Source organism: Battus philenor, unplaced genomic scaffold (assembly GCF_028537555.1).
Source record: "Battus philenor isolate CCGP_79_NKW_IND1 unplaced genomic scaffold, ilBatPhil1.0.hap1 SCAF_10, whole genome shotgun sequence".
NCBI classification, from domain to species: domain Eukaryota; kingdom Metazoa; phylum Arthropoda; class Insecta; order Lepidoptera; family Papilionidae; genus Battus; species Battus philenor.
In genome coordinates, this window is record NW_027181662.1 from 10,959,701 (window position 1) to 10,975,579 (window position 15,879).

Sequence of the window (15,879 nt, forward strand, 5' to 3'; positions counted from 1 at the left end):
TTGTAAAAGAATGTTTCTCTCAGTAATCGCTCTCTCTTCGCTGTGACAGTGTGTGGAGTAATTTGTAAAAATTTATTATAATCACCTATGATGTTCGATAACTTACTAATGGAAACTTTGACTCCATTAAGTCATTTCAATGAGGTAAGTGTAATCGATATTACAATATTTCAATAATTTCATTACGGACTAATTTTATATCTTTTAAGTCATACTAAATTGCCGAGAATTGTCAAAGGTTGTGGTTATTTATACGGAAGATGTTAACAAATTTTGCAATTACTCTAATAGATTTTAATATTGTCATTTAATATAATGATATTTAGTATCATTATATTTTAATTACTTAATTTGTTAATTATAAAGTGATTAAAAATTTACATTTATATCGTTATCGATTAGTTGGTTTGGATTTTTTTATACTCGTACTCGTAAAGAATACTAAAACTTTTGATTGCTTTTATAAAGAAAATTTAATGTTACTATTATTAAATTGTGTGCACTCAAATTTTATGTTTTTATACATATACGGATTATTTAACAGATGTAATTTTTTACAAATGTTCAAAAGTACCTGCATATTTAACAATAAATTATATATAATTACAAAATATTCCAAAGAATGATTACATTTTACTTACAAAGGTAATCATACCTATATACTACCAAAACTTCTAAAATATAATGCAAAATTTAGTACGTAGCAATTGAACGACATGCTTGTAAATTACTAGGCGGTAGAATAAGAAAATGCAAGTAAAATTTGTGTTTTAAATTGCCTTTCATTCCAGGGTCCTATTTATAGTTACTTGATTTGTTGTAATGATGCACTTGTGATTTTAAATTTTATCTTTGAACTATGTCTCCGGTGAGTTGTTGATCTTAACCTTTTATTGTCTGTTATTGCAAAATTGAAATGAAATGTGGATATAGGCTTACTCTATAGATTTCCCATAAGACCGGTTGGAAGCTGTCTGCATCCAGTACTTTCCGATAACCTTAAGAAGCACATCTGTACAATTAGTGAGAACTTTCTACACTGCACTTGCCAATCAGTGGTCTCCACTCCAGAACCTTAAAACTCTTGCGACCATCTGATCTGTGCGCCATACAGCCTGCCTATTGCCACTTCAACTTACTACTCCGCTATACTGTTTCAGTTACTATATGTATATATACTATATATATATACACATTTAATTTGATTTTTGTTATAATTTTGCTATCGACTACAATACAGATATGAATATGAGTGCCATGCAAATGATAAATAATGTATTATGCTGCCATTAATATTTCTTTGCTGCGAGTAATCTCTTATAAACGAATGAAAACTTTTACTTTTAACTGCCTGGTCCAAGGTAGTGTAATAAAAATTAATTGTAGTAATAATAATCACAGTTTTTAAGAGTGTTTATTTTCGCTTACAAACTGTCTAGTCACTGTCATTGTCTAGCCATTGTTTTACCAGAAAATTGTTTGTAAAAGTTTTTTTTTGTTATTTTCAGATTGGCTGTTGGGAGAACAGGCCGTTTACAAATGTTTGGCCGAACACGCAACAATATAAACAAAATGGTAATTAGTTTTATGATTATTTCGGTTAACCTAAACAAAGGACTCTCGCTTCTGAGTGCTTTTCTTAAATGTCAATTCGAATGTCAAACGGATCGTATTTATCATACGTAACCCATTCAATAAATAGTTATTGAATCGCGATGTTAAATTTGTTAAATTGTGACCTATTACCTGATTTTATTTTAATCTCTCCGAGCATTTCAGTTAGTTACAACAGTAAATTAAACTCAATGTAAGTGATGTTCATTAACTAAAGAATTTTTTAATTTCTGTTGAAATAAAGAGGGTTAGACATATTTATCAGTAATTAAGTTGTTGATTAGCTTATTTTTGGATGAAAAAGCAATCTGCTATTACTTGTACTCGCAACACAAAATTTATAGAAGAATTAATTAATAATTGTACTATTTATCTAATTTTACATACTTTCTTTTACAATATCTATAAATAAAAGTAACATATCTTGAATAACATTATTGTCAGGATTTTAAACTGTTCCAAGCATCTCATGCCATGAAAATTTATTTTGATGCTTTTTATGTAGTGTAAATGGGAAGGATGCTTTTAAATAATAGCTTGTTGCCTTAAAAATGTCTGCATAAAAAATTGGTTTCCACTATTGTTTCATCATATTTGACGCTAAACTTTCTGTTTCATTATTTTGATTTTCTATTAGAAGTCTATTAGAAGAAAGAATTTCGTGTCTTTTTTTTTCAATTTTACTTATTTTTGCTTCGTCTTAAATGTACAATAAGGAGTAAGTGAAAGAAAAAGGATGATTAAAAAAATATATATTATTGTATATATTATATATTAAATAGTATAACATTTTCTTTTGATGATTTTTAATATTTATGTAAATTGATATACATTTATTTCTACTTAAAATATACAGGCGTAAAAAGAGCAATAAATAAGAAGAAGAGAAATCGTACAGCGTACACTACGGAGCAGATAAAATTATTAGAAAATACATATATTGGAACGAAATACATAGGCATCGAGCGACGTCGCACGCTGGCAAGAGTTTTGGGTGTCGATGAGAGATGCATTAAGATTTGGTTCCAGAATAGAAGAATGAAGGAAAAAAGACGAATGTCAGAATCGAGTAATTCGTCCCTAGAAAATTACACAGACTCCACGTCACCCTGTCCGCTGTCACTGTTAGAACGTAATACGACACAAAATTTCGACGCCATTAATATCACAACACATCACAACGCAAATGAAATCGAACAAGAAAATCCACAACAAAACGAATTTACAATTAATAGTTCAAATATGAACAGTTCATATTTTTATAACTCGATGCCTACGCCTTCTTCTTTCTACAATGATACAAACGGCTACCCTACGCAATATTATCCTTACGGTCAAAATGAATATAATTTTAATTCGGAACCAAATCACATGTATTATGAATATATAAGCGATAAACAAACTACGTCTGAACATAACTTCAGTTTAACTTATTTATAATTATTAATATAATTTAAGATGAAAATACTTTATTTTATAATGTGAGTATTTTTTTGATTTGACATATTCTTATCCAGTTGAACGTTAAAAGTTTAATTAATTGTTTATAATGTATACTATTTAGTAGCAATAAAATAATTAAATGTTTGCATACAGTAATTGTTGACCCTGTAAATCTTTATTTGTTTTTAAAAAATAATAGATTATTTAAATTATGTATAGTATTTATCATGTAAGAGATATAGAAATGTATTATTAGTATGTAAGCGAACTCGAATTAGTAATTATTATGTTGCTTGTGATCCACCTAAATAAAATTTTAAGCTTATTTTTAAATTTCCTATTTCTATCTGTAATTATTTCCTAACTTATTACTATTGTGATGTCTATTTTTTAATTTCACTAAATAATAATTGTCTGTTATAACAAATAAAATTGAAATTTTTGTAATATGCGTAAAACAATGTAAAAATTAAATTATCTAATAAAAGTATTATTTTAATTAATTTGTATTTTTGTTTTATTAATTCCGTTACGTTACAATTTAAACAAAATCAGATCTTACCAAAAAGGCATCGAAAGAAGCTTTCTGAGTGTTAAGCTAAGGAAAAAAACGAAAGTAAAAGATGTTATCAAACATGCACATAGGTATAGTGGAACTGGGCAGAACACAAGCAAAGCGGAAAAGACGATAAGTGGTCAGAAATTACCATAAACTAGATTTAATTTTACAAGAAAAGATCAAAAGTTATACCGGCCAAAAGATGGAGTAATGACATCATGTCAATTGCCGGAAAGTCATAATCTAGGTCAACTTCAGATAAAAGTATCTGAAATAAAATGGAAGAGGCTTATAACTCTTGTAGCTACCCCAGCATTAAATTTTTTTAACAAGTTTGAAATACCCAATTATTATACTCATTGTGAAATGTATATATATATATATATATATATATATATATATATATATATATATATATATATATATATATATATATGTAAGATATGATTAATAAAAAAAAATCTATAGCGTCTTCGTAAATACGCTACGTATCCAAGACCAAGTCGATCATACTTTTATTTTTATTTTTCAAATTTGAAAGCTATCATTGGGATAATCGCTGCCATCGTGTTCGGATTATAATAATATTGTGACCAATAATACAGAGCGTTCTTGTATTAACACTACAAGTCAAAAGTCAAAATTTACAAAAAAAAACTAAATGTATACCACCAAATAATCGATTTGTCTTTCCTTGCGCTACACGGTATAAAAAAACTACAACAACAGTTTTAACAAAGTGTTTATTGATCAACAACAAAAAATTAAATTAATAACAATGCCTTATAACTACACTAACATTCTTTGTAAATTGGCGACGCATATGGAACTGGATTTTTATGAAACGGTACTAATACATATTGAGCTTGAGACATTTGATTTTCTTCTACAAAAGGTATACAGTTTTCCCGATGTGAAACTTGTATATTATGACAATTGCAGAAACATTTATTTTTCTGAACGTTGTGGTTACGTGTGACTGGATAAGGTATGGATTGTTGATGCATTACCGCGAAATCTCTCACGGGCATAACAGTTGCCATCTCTGTTGAATTTACTGCCTTCCATATAATACTTCCGGCTGCTAAGCAAGGTTGTTGATAATGGCTTTGTGAAAGAATTGGAACGTATCCCGTGGGCTTGTGTGTACGCGTTTTGGGAGGTTGGTGTGACGTAACAGTAGACGTGAGAAGAGGTACAGAACTGTTGCAAACTCTCACCTCCACCTCTTTTTGTCGTGTATCATTACATTTGCTTGTTTTAACTATTGATTCAACGGGCACATTGTTTTTATACTTATTTAGCAACTCAATTGAAATCTTTCCAGTGACATTAGTCCCACCAATATTTGGCGTATTATTGTTCGGAACACGAGGCGATGACACCGTTGTATCAGGTCTATTATAAGTTCCGATTTCTTTATTGTTCATTATACTGTTTGAAACTTGTTCAATATTATTAAAATAATTATCTATTAGTCCAGTTTTAGATCTTGTCTGTTCTAACGTGATATCTGAACGCATCGCCTTATTGTCAACAATTTTTTTTTCTCTAATTTCTTGGTTATGTTGAAATTCTTTACCAAAATCTTTCTTTTCTCTCATGCGTCGATTTTGAAACCAAATTTTGATAGCCCTTTCTGATATATTTAGAACCTTCGAAATTTCTTTTCGATTTACGACACCAACATAACGCGATTTCTTAAATTCCTGTTCCAAATACTTCACTTGGTCGAAAGTAAAAGCACATCTATACCGCTTTTCCTTTTTGCATTTGTTGTAACAACTTTGTATCTGAAAATAAAAAAAATATTTTTATTATTGATAATAAAATTTTAAAAAGCAGAGTACCTACGTTACTACTGAGTATGCTCAGCAAAAAGTTTTAATACCTTTGCATATATTTCCAATAAGCATGGGTAGCAAGCTAAAAAAAAATGAAAAAATGTTCAGGGACAGATTATAAATAATTATAAATTTTAATAAGTAGTTATGCGAATTTTGAAAACGCTTTTTATTGCTTTGTTGTCATTACGTTATTTATTATTTTTGACACTATTGATTTTCAACTAGTACTTACTATAGTATACCTAAATGATAATAAATAGCAAATAAGCTATACATTCAATCCTTAAAAGCAAAAACTTTATACATAATTGCATATAGGAGTAAGAAGTCCTATATGCAATCTTCCTGTACATAAATATTAAAGGTAAAGGTAACGCAGGTTTTAAAGATACTGTATTAAACTTTATGAATAAAAAATTGTTACTTACATCATTATTGTCGTCCATTTTGAAAGATAACACGTTTCGCATATCCATTTGTATCCACTCGAATTTGTCACTTGATAAATATTTTCAAATGAACAGCATTAAAATATCTGATATAAAACGTGATGTTTTGCCTTATTTTGACTCCAAACTAAGAATGGAGAAATAATTAAGTGTTATATATACAACTATTTCAAAAACATTAATAAATAATTTAAGAAATTACTTAAACTATGTTCTGTAATTAACTAATCATTGTTAACAAAATTTTAATTTGTCATTATCATTAGACACTATCGAAACATAATTAAATATTGATCTGTTTAATGATCTCATTACATATTCTTGGTTGATTTACACATTGCATTTAATTAAAGGTTATTGTTCATTTGGAATATATTTTCAATTTATTTTTTACATATTATTTATAAATTGATCTTAATTAATTAATGCATTTAAAACTAATGCGGTTTGCATATATGAACATGAGTGACAATTTCACATCAAATAAAAATAATATAAGTATTTTTATATTATGAAGTAACGATCTTAATTCTTGTATTGCTTAAGACGATTCTTTGATACCCGACTGGTAGCCATATTTGTGAGTTTCTTATTGCAGATGAGTGCACAACGTGTTCCAAAGCTAACGAATACTCAAAGTTTATTTTCCATGAATTATAGGAATGCTCAAAATATTTCATCACCATCGTCATCATTTCAGCTGCAAGCCGCTCAACGCTGGTCATAGTCTTCCAAATAGATTTTCTAAGGGAAAGGTTGTAAGCCGCCTCCATTGTGCATCTTCCGAAGAACTTGTGAATATACTCTACGCATGCTAATTTGTGGTCTCCACTCAAGAATCTAAAGACTCCAGCGACCATCCGTTCCCCGGACTATGTGGCCTACTTATTGTCACTTCAATTTGCTAATCAGACGTGCAATGTCTGTTCTATTCGTCCACGAATCTCGTTCTATCTTGTAGAGAAACCCTGTGCGTAGTCTCAACATTTGTTCTAGAAGCTACTGTGAATCTCCTTTCAGTACCGTATGTGAAAACTGGTAACACAACAAAGCATTTATTTTAGAACATAGAAGTACATTAATTGTAAAACATGCGTATCAATGGCAGTCTTATTTCTGAATAGTTTAACTTGATACTAGGACACTAATAATTTCGAACCTAGAACGGTTAGATCGGTAAGTCGGCTTTATAGTGCTTTAAATAATAATATACATTATAATTACTATATTTCAGTTTAAATAAACGATTAACGTGATGGTATGTTTTACACACAGTATTTGTAAATTTTAAATTATAAAACGTATGCACGATCATCATTTCAACCATAAAACTTCCAATACTTGACATATGGATATCTACTAATACGGATCTACTATGATTTATATACTTTTGTTATTGTTTTATTTACAAAAGCAGTTCGTGTGACCGTCCAACCCGAGGTCCTTTATCGGAGGTCCATGCGCTAGCTTAATCTTTTCCTGGACCCACCGCCTAAGCTATATAGCTTAGAAACCTCAAGATACAATGAAATAAATATCTAACAGTTTGGACAGATATTCTTTAGGGAACCTTCGTGTGTAGTTGCTGTTAAGAGGATTAAAGCTAAGCGCCTTTAATGCCAAAGCCTTTAACTTACATATTCTTGTTCATATTTGCCACAGTTTTAATATGATAAGCTACTTTATATTTGATACACTAATAATAAAATAAAAAAAATCTGTGAATTCTTTACAAAGCAGGATAGCTGCTATGCAATATTTTGGAAGAAGTTGCAACGTTTCACAACGCCAAATGCAATTTTCGTTATAATTATGTTGAATGAAATATAATAAAATAGCAGTTCAGAGTAACAGAGTAGTTTCGTATAACAAATTTAAATATGTTTGCCTATTGTATGCATACACAGCCCTGGTCATGATTACTCTAACTTATATCAACTTCAATAATATCTATTTCGACAAGTACACATAACATGTTATAATTAGTTTGTTTAGTACTACACTAATATTCAATCCGAGGAGGCAATGTCAACAAACAATTTAGGCTTGATTACAAAAAATATTTTTTTAATTCAAGATTTAAGCACATTCGCATTCATTATTCAAATTTGTATTCACGCTCCGTATTGCTAGCCTCTATGGTTACAATAGATTTTGTGATAATTCATTCTAGATCGTGCGAATTCTATTTTAATTTAAATTCCGACGCCATCAGTGATGTTGTCGCTACCATCGTGTTAGGATTGAAAAAGTGAGTATATATTTGTTAATAGAACTGATTAATTGTATAGAATTGCCATTGCTCACAAAGAAGTATCCAGAGGATGTACAGCGGCATCATCTGCGTACCATAACGCTCTGCGATTGCCAATCCGCCTAAGAAGCCCGGCAACTATAGTACATCCTCCGTAGATATCTTTGGGAGAGGCCTATGCCTTGCAGCGAGCGTCTAAGGGCAGAAACGATGACGTTAAAATTATCAGTCTGTTATTAATATTTAGTTAATTGAATAAAATTCTTAATTACACTTATTCAGATTTCCAACAACAAGCACAAATTAGATAAGTTACAGTTTTCGCTTTAAAATTAGTAAATAACATATGTATGTTTACTAATTGCTATTGCACATTTTTTTATTTTATTTGTAATTAGCTCACTAATTTATTCCATATAAAGTAGCATTATTTTTGTTGGTGCTTTTATATGAGTGAATGTATAGGATATTTGTCAGGAGAAACTTTTAAAGAATTTACACATATTCCCAATCATCATAAAGTAATCACTAATGTTACATTAAATTGATATCTCTATTTGAATGTGTCAGGCAAATTAAGACAATAAGTGCACAATTATTAATTTTATGTTATTAAAACAAAACAGATAAAAAAAAGAAAAAATTTTTCTTTCGCAATCTGATATTTGTTAAAACGATGATTTTTGAATAGGATGGGGCTCTTCATACATTAATTGACAACAATTAAGCAAGACATTCGCCCGAGTAAAGTTCGCGAACCTGTTTCCCCGAAATCATTTCGACGATGTTTTGACAAACATCAATGTCGATTTTAACTAAAAAAGAGATTCAACCCTATAAACCTTTTACACACATACCCATTTACACATTGATGTCATTTTTATCAGAATTGTTATAAAAATATTACTTCGTAATCATATCGAAATATTCTAATGAAGTAGAAATCAAAACGTTTTTAGGATTGCGATATCAATAAACATTTCATTTTTTATTCAATGTAAACTTCGTACGAATTGATAAATTCATTTACTTGACTATGAATATCTTGACGCATAGGTCGAATTTACAATCGCTCATTGTGTAAAACACTCTTTATTAGATTTAATATTTTTTTTAAATTATATTGTAACTATTTAAATAAATCTCTCCAACTCGAGCCGTTTCCAAACATATTTAAATATGTATTTATTTATCTGTAGAAGAATAAAAACTGCTACAACAAACAGACGTTTCTAGATAAAAATGACTGCCTTTACTACTCGTATATTGCTACTGAAATGATTGTACCACAACTTAGGTGTGCCCGCGTCAAAGCTCACGCGGTGTACCACCGGACACCATACCTCACACGCAGAAGTGTATTATTATGTATTAGAGGTAAATAAAGATACTGTTCTTGCCTACTTACAAGTACTATAATCATACATTACTTATACAATAGGGTGATTGGATATAGGTGTAAAAGTTTTAAAGGGGTGAATGTATAGTTTAATTGCTGTCAATTAATATATATCACAAAAAACATTGTTCATTAAATTTTGAACCAAATTTGCATATTCAATTTCAAGAACTTTTATTGCTATAATACATTTTGCAACCTCTTTCTCTATCACAAGATCGTTCTTTATAACGCCTATAAATAAGACATCAACGTCGCTTGTTTACAGTAGCGCGTTTAAACATTCTTTTTAAATATTATTTATTATTTTAATGAGTAGCCTACAACTGTTTTTGTTACACTTATTGGACTATAACGATAGTATATGATACGTATCATCCCAAAGAATAGATAAAAACTTTTACTGTGGCTTTATTTCTTTTATTGTTTTATGCTTTCTAAATATGTTATTTTTACTTTTTTCAGTGGATACCATTATACGTCTTAAATACGGTAAGAATAATTAATATTTCAACTAAGTTCTGTCAAATCCTCGAGCAGAAGTGCTTCTCACGTTAGAAGTAAAGAGTCAAATAATCTGGGGGTAATCACGTAAATTAGACTCGAAAAGGGTTAGGCTTACGCCTTGATGTGGGCGTATATCCGCTAACATTTGTGAATGAGTGAACCACGTACACTTAAACATTAGGATTAACAAAGCTATTGAATAATACGACAATTGTATATATTAACTATTTATTTAAATAAATTATTTACAAGTCCATAAAAACAACAAATATAATATTAAAAATTAATGATATCGAAATAGGTAACAGTTAAATTAGACTTCTTCGTCAATGTTTATGCTCCGAATCCAGGACAAATCCCAGTTTTGATCATTAACATCACTTTTACCGGAATCAATGGCCGATGTATCGGAGTTCAAAGGAGAAGAAATCAATGGATCCCGAATATTAGAATTACTGCACGGTTCGAAGTTTTCAATTCTTAGTTGCGGAGGTGCTGGCATCAATTCTTCTTTCAACTGCATATTACTGTCTAAAATAAAAGTAGGGTAGTTGGGAGTGGCGTTGCTCGTACCTTGAACAACGTACATCGGCGCCATTGTGGGGTTTAGAGGAGAACTAATTGGATACTGTCCCATGTAATAATCACCTTGATGTACAACACCATTAGGTACATTGTATTGCATTAACATTTGATCGTGAGTGCGCACCGGGCCCGCGTTATTCGCCATGTCCGGAGAAGAATCGGTCGTGCTGGGCTCCTCTGAATCGTCATAACCGTCGGCTTTGTTTTTCTTCTCTTTCATTCTTCTGTTTTGAAACCAAATCTTAATGGTGCGTTCGTTCAGGTGTAACACTTCAGCTAGCTCGATGCGACGTGTGCGATCTAAATATCTAGTGCGAGCGTATTCTTGCTCAAGCTCCATCATCTGTTGACTGGTGAACATTGTTCTAACTCGTTTATGTTTCTTCACACCGTTTGTTTTTGGTGTCCATGCAGGTCGGGTATACCTACTGCCTTCTTGTACCACCCAACTATTACCAGGCACAATATTACAATTGCTTTTCTGACAAGGCGGCATAATATTAGAGGCACCGCTGATCATGACATTGGTTGGAGGTCTAGTCATGGTAGTGCAGAACCCGTTGGTCATGTTCGGTACTTCTTTCTGACAGGAAGGCAGCAAATACGTAGGAGTGTTGCACATTTGGTTGTCAAAATTAGATGTCGTGCTTACAACGTTCATCTTTGAATTCATGAAATCGCCGTTGGGATCGGCGAAATTGGACATTGGAACAAGTTTGTATGTTGACGGATCAACCCACGTTGGCGCCTGTAACAAACATATCAAAATTATTATGTGTATACTATTATAAATTTATCAGTATAATTGCTTTTATAAACAAGAAATAACATGTGTTTTCACATTTTAATTAATTAAATTGAAAATTACCGTTGTCGAAAGTAAATTGCCATTATTTTCAGCTGGAGTCCAGGGGGTGCCGCTCGAAGTTGAAGAAGTAGACCCGCAAAAACGTGGAGTCAGAGACGACTGTCCCTCTGCTGTTTTTGGCAAAGACATCGTTATTGCTAAGTTTATTAATCAAATGTCTCTCGGCAATGTAACGTTCACCACGAAAGTCAAAGTGTAAATAGATATTTCGCTAATTGGGGTTCGATTTTATACTCCTTTTTCTATGCACGGTAATTAGCAAAATACAGGAAAGCTCAGTGACTAAACAACTTAATTAGGTTGTTTATGAATGCTCGAAGTTATAATCATTAATGATTGAGGATCAATATTTTTATCTTTATATATTATACCACATTCTTTCTTACCAATAACAGTATTGTAAACTACTCCTTAAGCTTATTTTTCAAAAATGATGCCAAATAAATTGTTGATTTATTACTGATTTTTTTGCTAATATTTTTATTTTAATCACACTCAAATAATATTACTAATAAATTTATTATTAATTTTTTTTGTTTGAAATAAACTATTATGGTATTTATACTTAATGTATAACAAATATTGTCCCGTTGTAGTATACTAAAATAATTACTAAAGTAGGTGAGATAGACTTTATTTATTTTCAAATTCATGGTGTTTTTACACCGTGGTTGGTAGCTAGTGATGACCAGACCTTGGACCTGGAACTGCCAACGATCGTCCAATTCCTAAAACGAGCATCGATTCTTTACTTCGACTCTCCTCCTCAATGCACAAATTCGCTTATTGTAGAATCCGCCACCTCGAATACCGTCACATCTTGTCATTCAACCGGCGCACTGGTCTGAAACCGAGATTTGTACTTGAGATTTTGGACGATGCGACAACAATAAGATAAGCTATGAATACTGATTATCGTTATCATCACCATTCGATAACCAACCGGTCTCGTTGGTAACAAGGACGGATGGCATATCACAGGGCCTTTAACCCCGGTTGTACTAGAAAGAAGCTTTGCTAAAGTTTCTTCCGCCATTTCTTCTCCAAGCGCTTTCCAAAATGGTAGTAGAGTTATTAACCAGACCATAAAAATCAACGAAATCGGGGATCAGCTCTCTTGAAGGCGCAATCTGCGCCGAGCCACCTAGAACTCATGGAATATGCAAATACCACTTGAACAGCAGTGAGAGTGCGACCCAAAAAAAATTCGCGCATTGAGAATCTTCTGACTTCTCGTAGCAGTCCAATCGCACTAACAACAAACTCTGCACATTTTTCAGTTTATAGTGGCTTTAATTACTAATCTAATGAACATTTAAACATCATAAGTTGATGAGAAAGTAACTAAGGGCTATTTTAAGCTTTATTATCATTACTTTGTCTTATTTTAATTATACGACTGTTTATAATTATTAACGCAGTTTATATTACAGATGTTATTTTCATCAAATGTACATAAATCATAATTGTACAAGAAATTGAATTTTTTTTTGGAGTATGTGTAGGTAAAAATCACATTAAATGTTACCAACCTTAAGAATGCTACAATTATTGTATATAATTAAAAAAACACATAAAGTAATAATGTGCTTTTATGTAGTAGTCCGTGTATTACAAAATAAAACATTTTTCAACGCCATCTTGTGCTAATAAGCTATACTAAAAGGATTTGTAAGGAATCTGTTCCAAAGTTTTTCCTACTTTCATGTGAACTTACGTTAAAATTCACGTTCTTTAAGGCTTGTTTACGTTAACATATACAATACGAATATGTACTTCATAGTTTCACAAGAACAAGGTAGATGGCGTAACCAAATTTATTCTTCAATTTTGTTACCGTTCTATGTGGAAATAACTTAAATGCCGTGTTAAACCATTTTTTTTTAAGTAAAATACAGAATAAATATTTACCTACTAAGCGAAAACATACTATTAAGAATATGTTTAGGGTTTATAACAAACGTAACTAATAGTACAATTTAACTTCTTAACAAAGAAAAAATGAATTTTTGCTGTTGCATTTTCTGAAAAGCAATATTATTAAGAATTTACGTAATTCTAGGTTTTGTTTAAAACAGATGGCTTTTTCTTCTTCACTTAGATAAGGTTATGACCGGTTCTAAGATTATTAAAATTATTTGAAAACGAAAAAGTATAAACAGACGTGCAGTCATAATCTTAATAGTAAAAATATTTTTCTTTCATATTATTTCTAATATAAATAGTGCAAGGTTTAATAATATAATTAATATATTACATTCAGGAACTGCACTACTTATACATTTTTTTATTTACTATATTAACGTATATTTGTTTTTTATTGTTTGATATAGTTTCAAAAAAAACTAAACTGCCGTTTCAAGTTTACGAAATGTTACCTTCTTTCGCAATATAAAGAGCTCATAAATATACAGAAATCATTGCCGCAACGACTGTTGACGAATGTAGAATATTTTGGCAAAGAACTTTTACCGTGGCCTATGCTTCAGTTTGCTTATATTGAATAAACGTGAGTTGAATAGTATCACAGGGTTGTCACCTGACTAAATATTTCTATTAAAAATGAATGACCGCCTCCGTCGATTAAATATATAAACTTTAATGTACACCTTTGTTGTGAATAACACGAAGCAATACAATCAAAACAAAAAAAAACAATTTCATTTATTTATGTTATATATATTTATGACAATTTAATAATTATATCTATGATAACTAAAAACAACCTACAAATAACTTTATTGCGTTAGAAAACCTACGACATATTGATAGAGAGATATTCGTGGGAGGAGTCAGTTGTTTAAAAAGGGAGAATTGTTACATGGAGCTGTCAATCAGCATTTGCAAAAGGGATTGTCCCTACATTCTTACGCTCAATTTAACTGAACCATTTTGAAAGCATAGAAACTGCAACAACAACTTCTTATCTCCGGTAACAAAAGCATCAATGGCGTAATTACTCTGTTTACTATTTTTAATTTGTTTACGTTACAAGACGAAAATGGATAACAGTATTTGTTGATTCTTCTTTGTTTTTTTTTCACTAATGAGGATATTTACCTCTATCGATGTAAACAAAATTATAGTTCCAACTAAATTTATCTTGAAAGAAAATGATATTTAATATTAAGAGAGAATTGGTGAAAGTAATCTGTTTGGTTATATGTAATGTTTAAATTTAAACTATTTAGAAGCTAAAAATTCCATCACAAAACAATTGTTAAATTGGTCTTTCTTTCACGGCGAAAATTGTATAAGCTATAATATCTACAGTATTTATTATTTTTGATATGTATAACATTACTAGCTGATCCCACAAACGTTGTTTTGCAAAAAAAATTGATATTTTAATTTACAAATAAAAAATAAGGGTTGATCGTAGAGGGGTGAAAATTTATGGTTGTATGTATTCTTATATGCTGTATCATAAAAAAATAAAAACAAAAAATTTCGTTAAAAAAATAAAAAAATGTTTTTAAGTGTGAACAACCTTTATCACTTAGGGGTATGGAAAATAGATAGTAGCCGATTCTCAGACCTACTGAATACGCATATTAAATTTGGTAAAAATCAGTCAAGCCGTTTCAGAGGAGTTCAAGTTCGAACACCGTGACACGAGAATTTTATATATTAGATTTGATATGTATAACATTATAAATAAACTAAAGACTCTTGATGGAGGTCACTACAGATCTATCAAAAATATGTAATACCTTAATTCAAGTAGGTATTTATAAGCACTATTTAACCATCAATATCCATTAGAAATCTATGGGGGAAACCTATGTCCAGCAGTAAAAGTCCTAGGGCTATGATGACGATGATATAATGTATATTGATGATGATAATATCAGGACATTTAACGCTTTTATCATATAAATTTTACTTTTTTATACAAAATTCAAGATACTTATGTTGAAATAGTTTGAAATAGAGAATAAATTTTACGATATTTGAACGTATATTATTTGGCAACCCTTGGCGACTGCGGGAGATCATCAATCATCGCCGCAAGACAATCACAACCGGTGGCACATCTGCCACACTGTTGCCGTCGCCTCCACCGCGTCGCCCGTCGATCGTCGTTCGTCGTTCGTCGCTCCAAGCCGAAACGCAATATTATCTGAAGCGTACTTCTTATTAACCATATTGTTACTAACTTATTCTGCACCATATGTAGCTTTTTATGAGGCATAGTCTGCATCTTACAAGAAATGTTTTCATGACAGCGTTAGGGATTTTACCCGTTTTACATTACTCCGATAAAAATATAAAGATATATTAACATCTACTAATAACGATAAAATTTAAAAGTATTTATTGAAGCAAAAAAAAATTTAAATATTCAGTATAG

The 15,879-nt window shown here is 30.8% G+C and overlaps 3 protein-coding genes across 4 annotated transcripts; 1 reads left to right on the plus strand and 2 right to left on the minus strand.

The window, feature by feature from the left end:
- Window positions 1-859: 859 nt before the first annotated feature.
- On the plus strand, window positions 860-3,054 carry LOC137927054 (homeobox protein pnx-like). The gene is made up of 3 exons (XM_068770842.1): window positions 860-868; window positions 1,509-1,575; window positions 2,471-3,054. Exons 1-3 carry the CDS (start codon window positions 860-862, stop codon window positions 3,052-3,054), a joined length of 660 nt encoding a protein of 219 aa, XP_068626943.1.
- Window positions 3,055-4,341: 1,287 nt separating this feature from the next.
- On the minus strand, window positions 4,342-6,027 carry LOC137925439 (uncharacterized). Its single transcript, XM_068768881.1, has 2 exons — window positions 5,892-6,027; window positions 4,342-5,409 (listed from the first exon to the last, which is right to left on the minus strand). Exons 1-2 carry the CDS (start codon window positions 5,937-5,939, stop codon window positions 4,411-4,413), a joined length of 1,047 nt encoding a protein of 348 aa, XP_068624982.1. The 5' UTR covers window positions 5,940-6,027; the 3' UTR covers window positions 4,342-4,410.
- Window positions 6,028-10,329: 4,302 nt separating this feature from the next.
- Window positions 10,330-12,759, minus strand: LOC137924235 (protein zerknuellt 2-like). Of its 2 annotated transcripts, XM_068767621.1 has the most exons (4): window positions 12,454-12,759; window positions 12,220-12,369; window positions 11,526-11,635; window positions 10,330-11,405 (listed from the first exon to the last, which is right to left on the minus strand). In XM_068767621.1, the coding sequence occupies exon 4, from the start codon at window positions 11,361-11,363 to the stop codon at window positions 10,386-10,388; it is 978 nt and encodes a 325-aa protein (XP_068623722.1). In that variant the 5' UTR covers window positions 11,364-11,405; window positions 11,526-11,635; window positions 12,220-12,369; window positions 12,454-12,759; the 3' UTR covers window positions 10,330-10,385. The 2 variants fall into 2 exon arrangements, with proteins under 2 accessions (XP_068623722.1, XP_068623713.1); XM_068767612.1 differs by lacking the exons at window positions 12,220-12,369; window positions 12,454-12,759 and having other exon boundaries at window positions 11,526-11,762.
- Window positions 12,760-15,879: the final 3,120 nt, after the last annotated feature.

What these genes read in the sequence shown, in the direction of transcription:
- LOC137927054 (XM_068770842.1), top strand. An exon ending in GCAACAATATAAACAAAATG is followed by an intron (nt 1,576 to 2,470) that starts GTAATTAGTTTT and finishes TAAAATATACAG; the next exon opens with GCGTAAAAAGAGCAATAAAT.
- LOC137925439 (XM_068768881.1), bottom strand. Translation starts at nt 5,939, where the DNA reads ATGGATATGCGAAACGTGTTATCTTTCAAAATGGACGACAATAATGAT. An exon ending in AAATGGACGACAATAATGAT is followed by an intron (nt 5,410 to 5,891) that starts GTAAGTAACAAT and finishes TTTTATTTTCAG; the next exon opens with ATACAAAGTTGTTACAACAA.
- LOC137924235 (XM_068767612.1), bottom strand. Translation starts at nt 11,654, where the DNA reads ATGTCTTTGCCAAAAACAGCAGAGGGACAGTCGTCTCTGACTCCACGT. An exon ending in GCAATTTACTTTCGACAACG is followed by an intron (nt 11,406 to 11,525) that starts GTAATTTTCAAT and finishes TGTTTGTTACAG; the next exon opens with GCGCCAACGTGGGTTGATCC.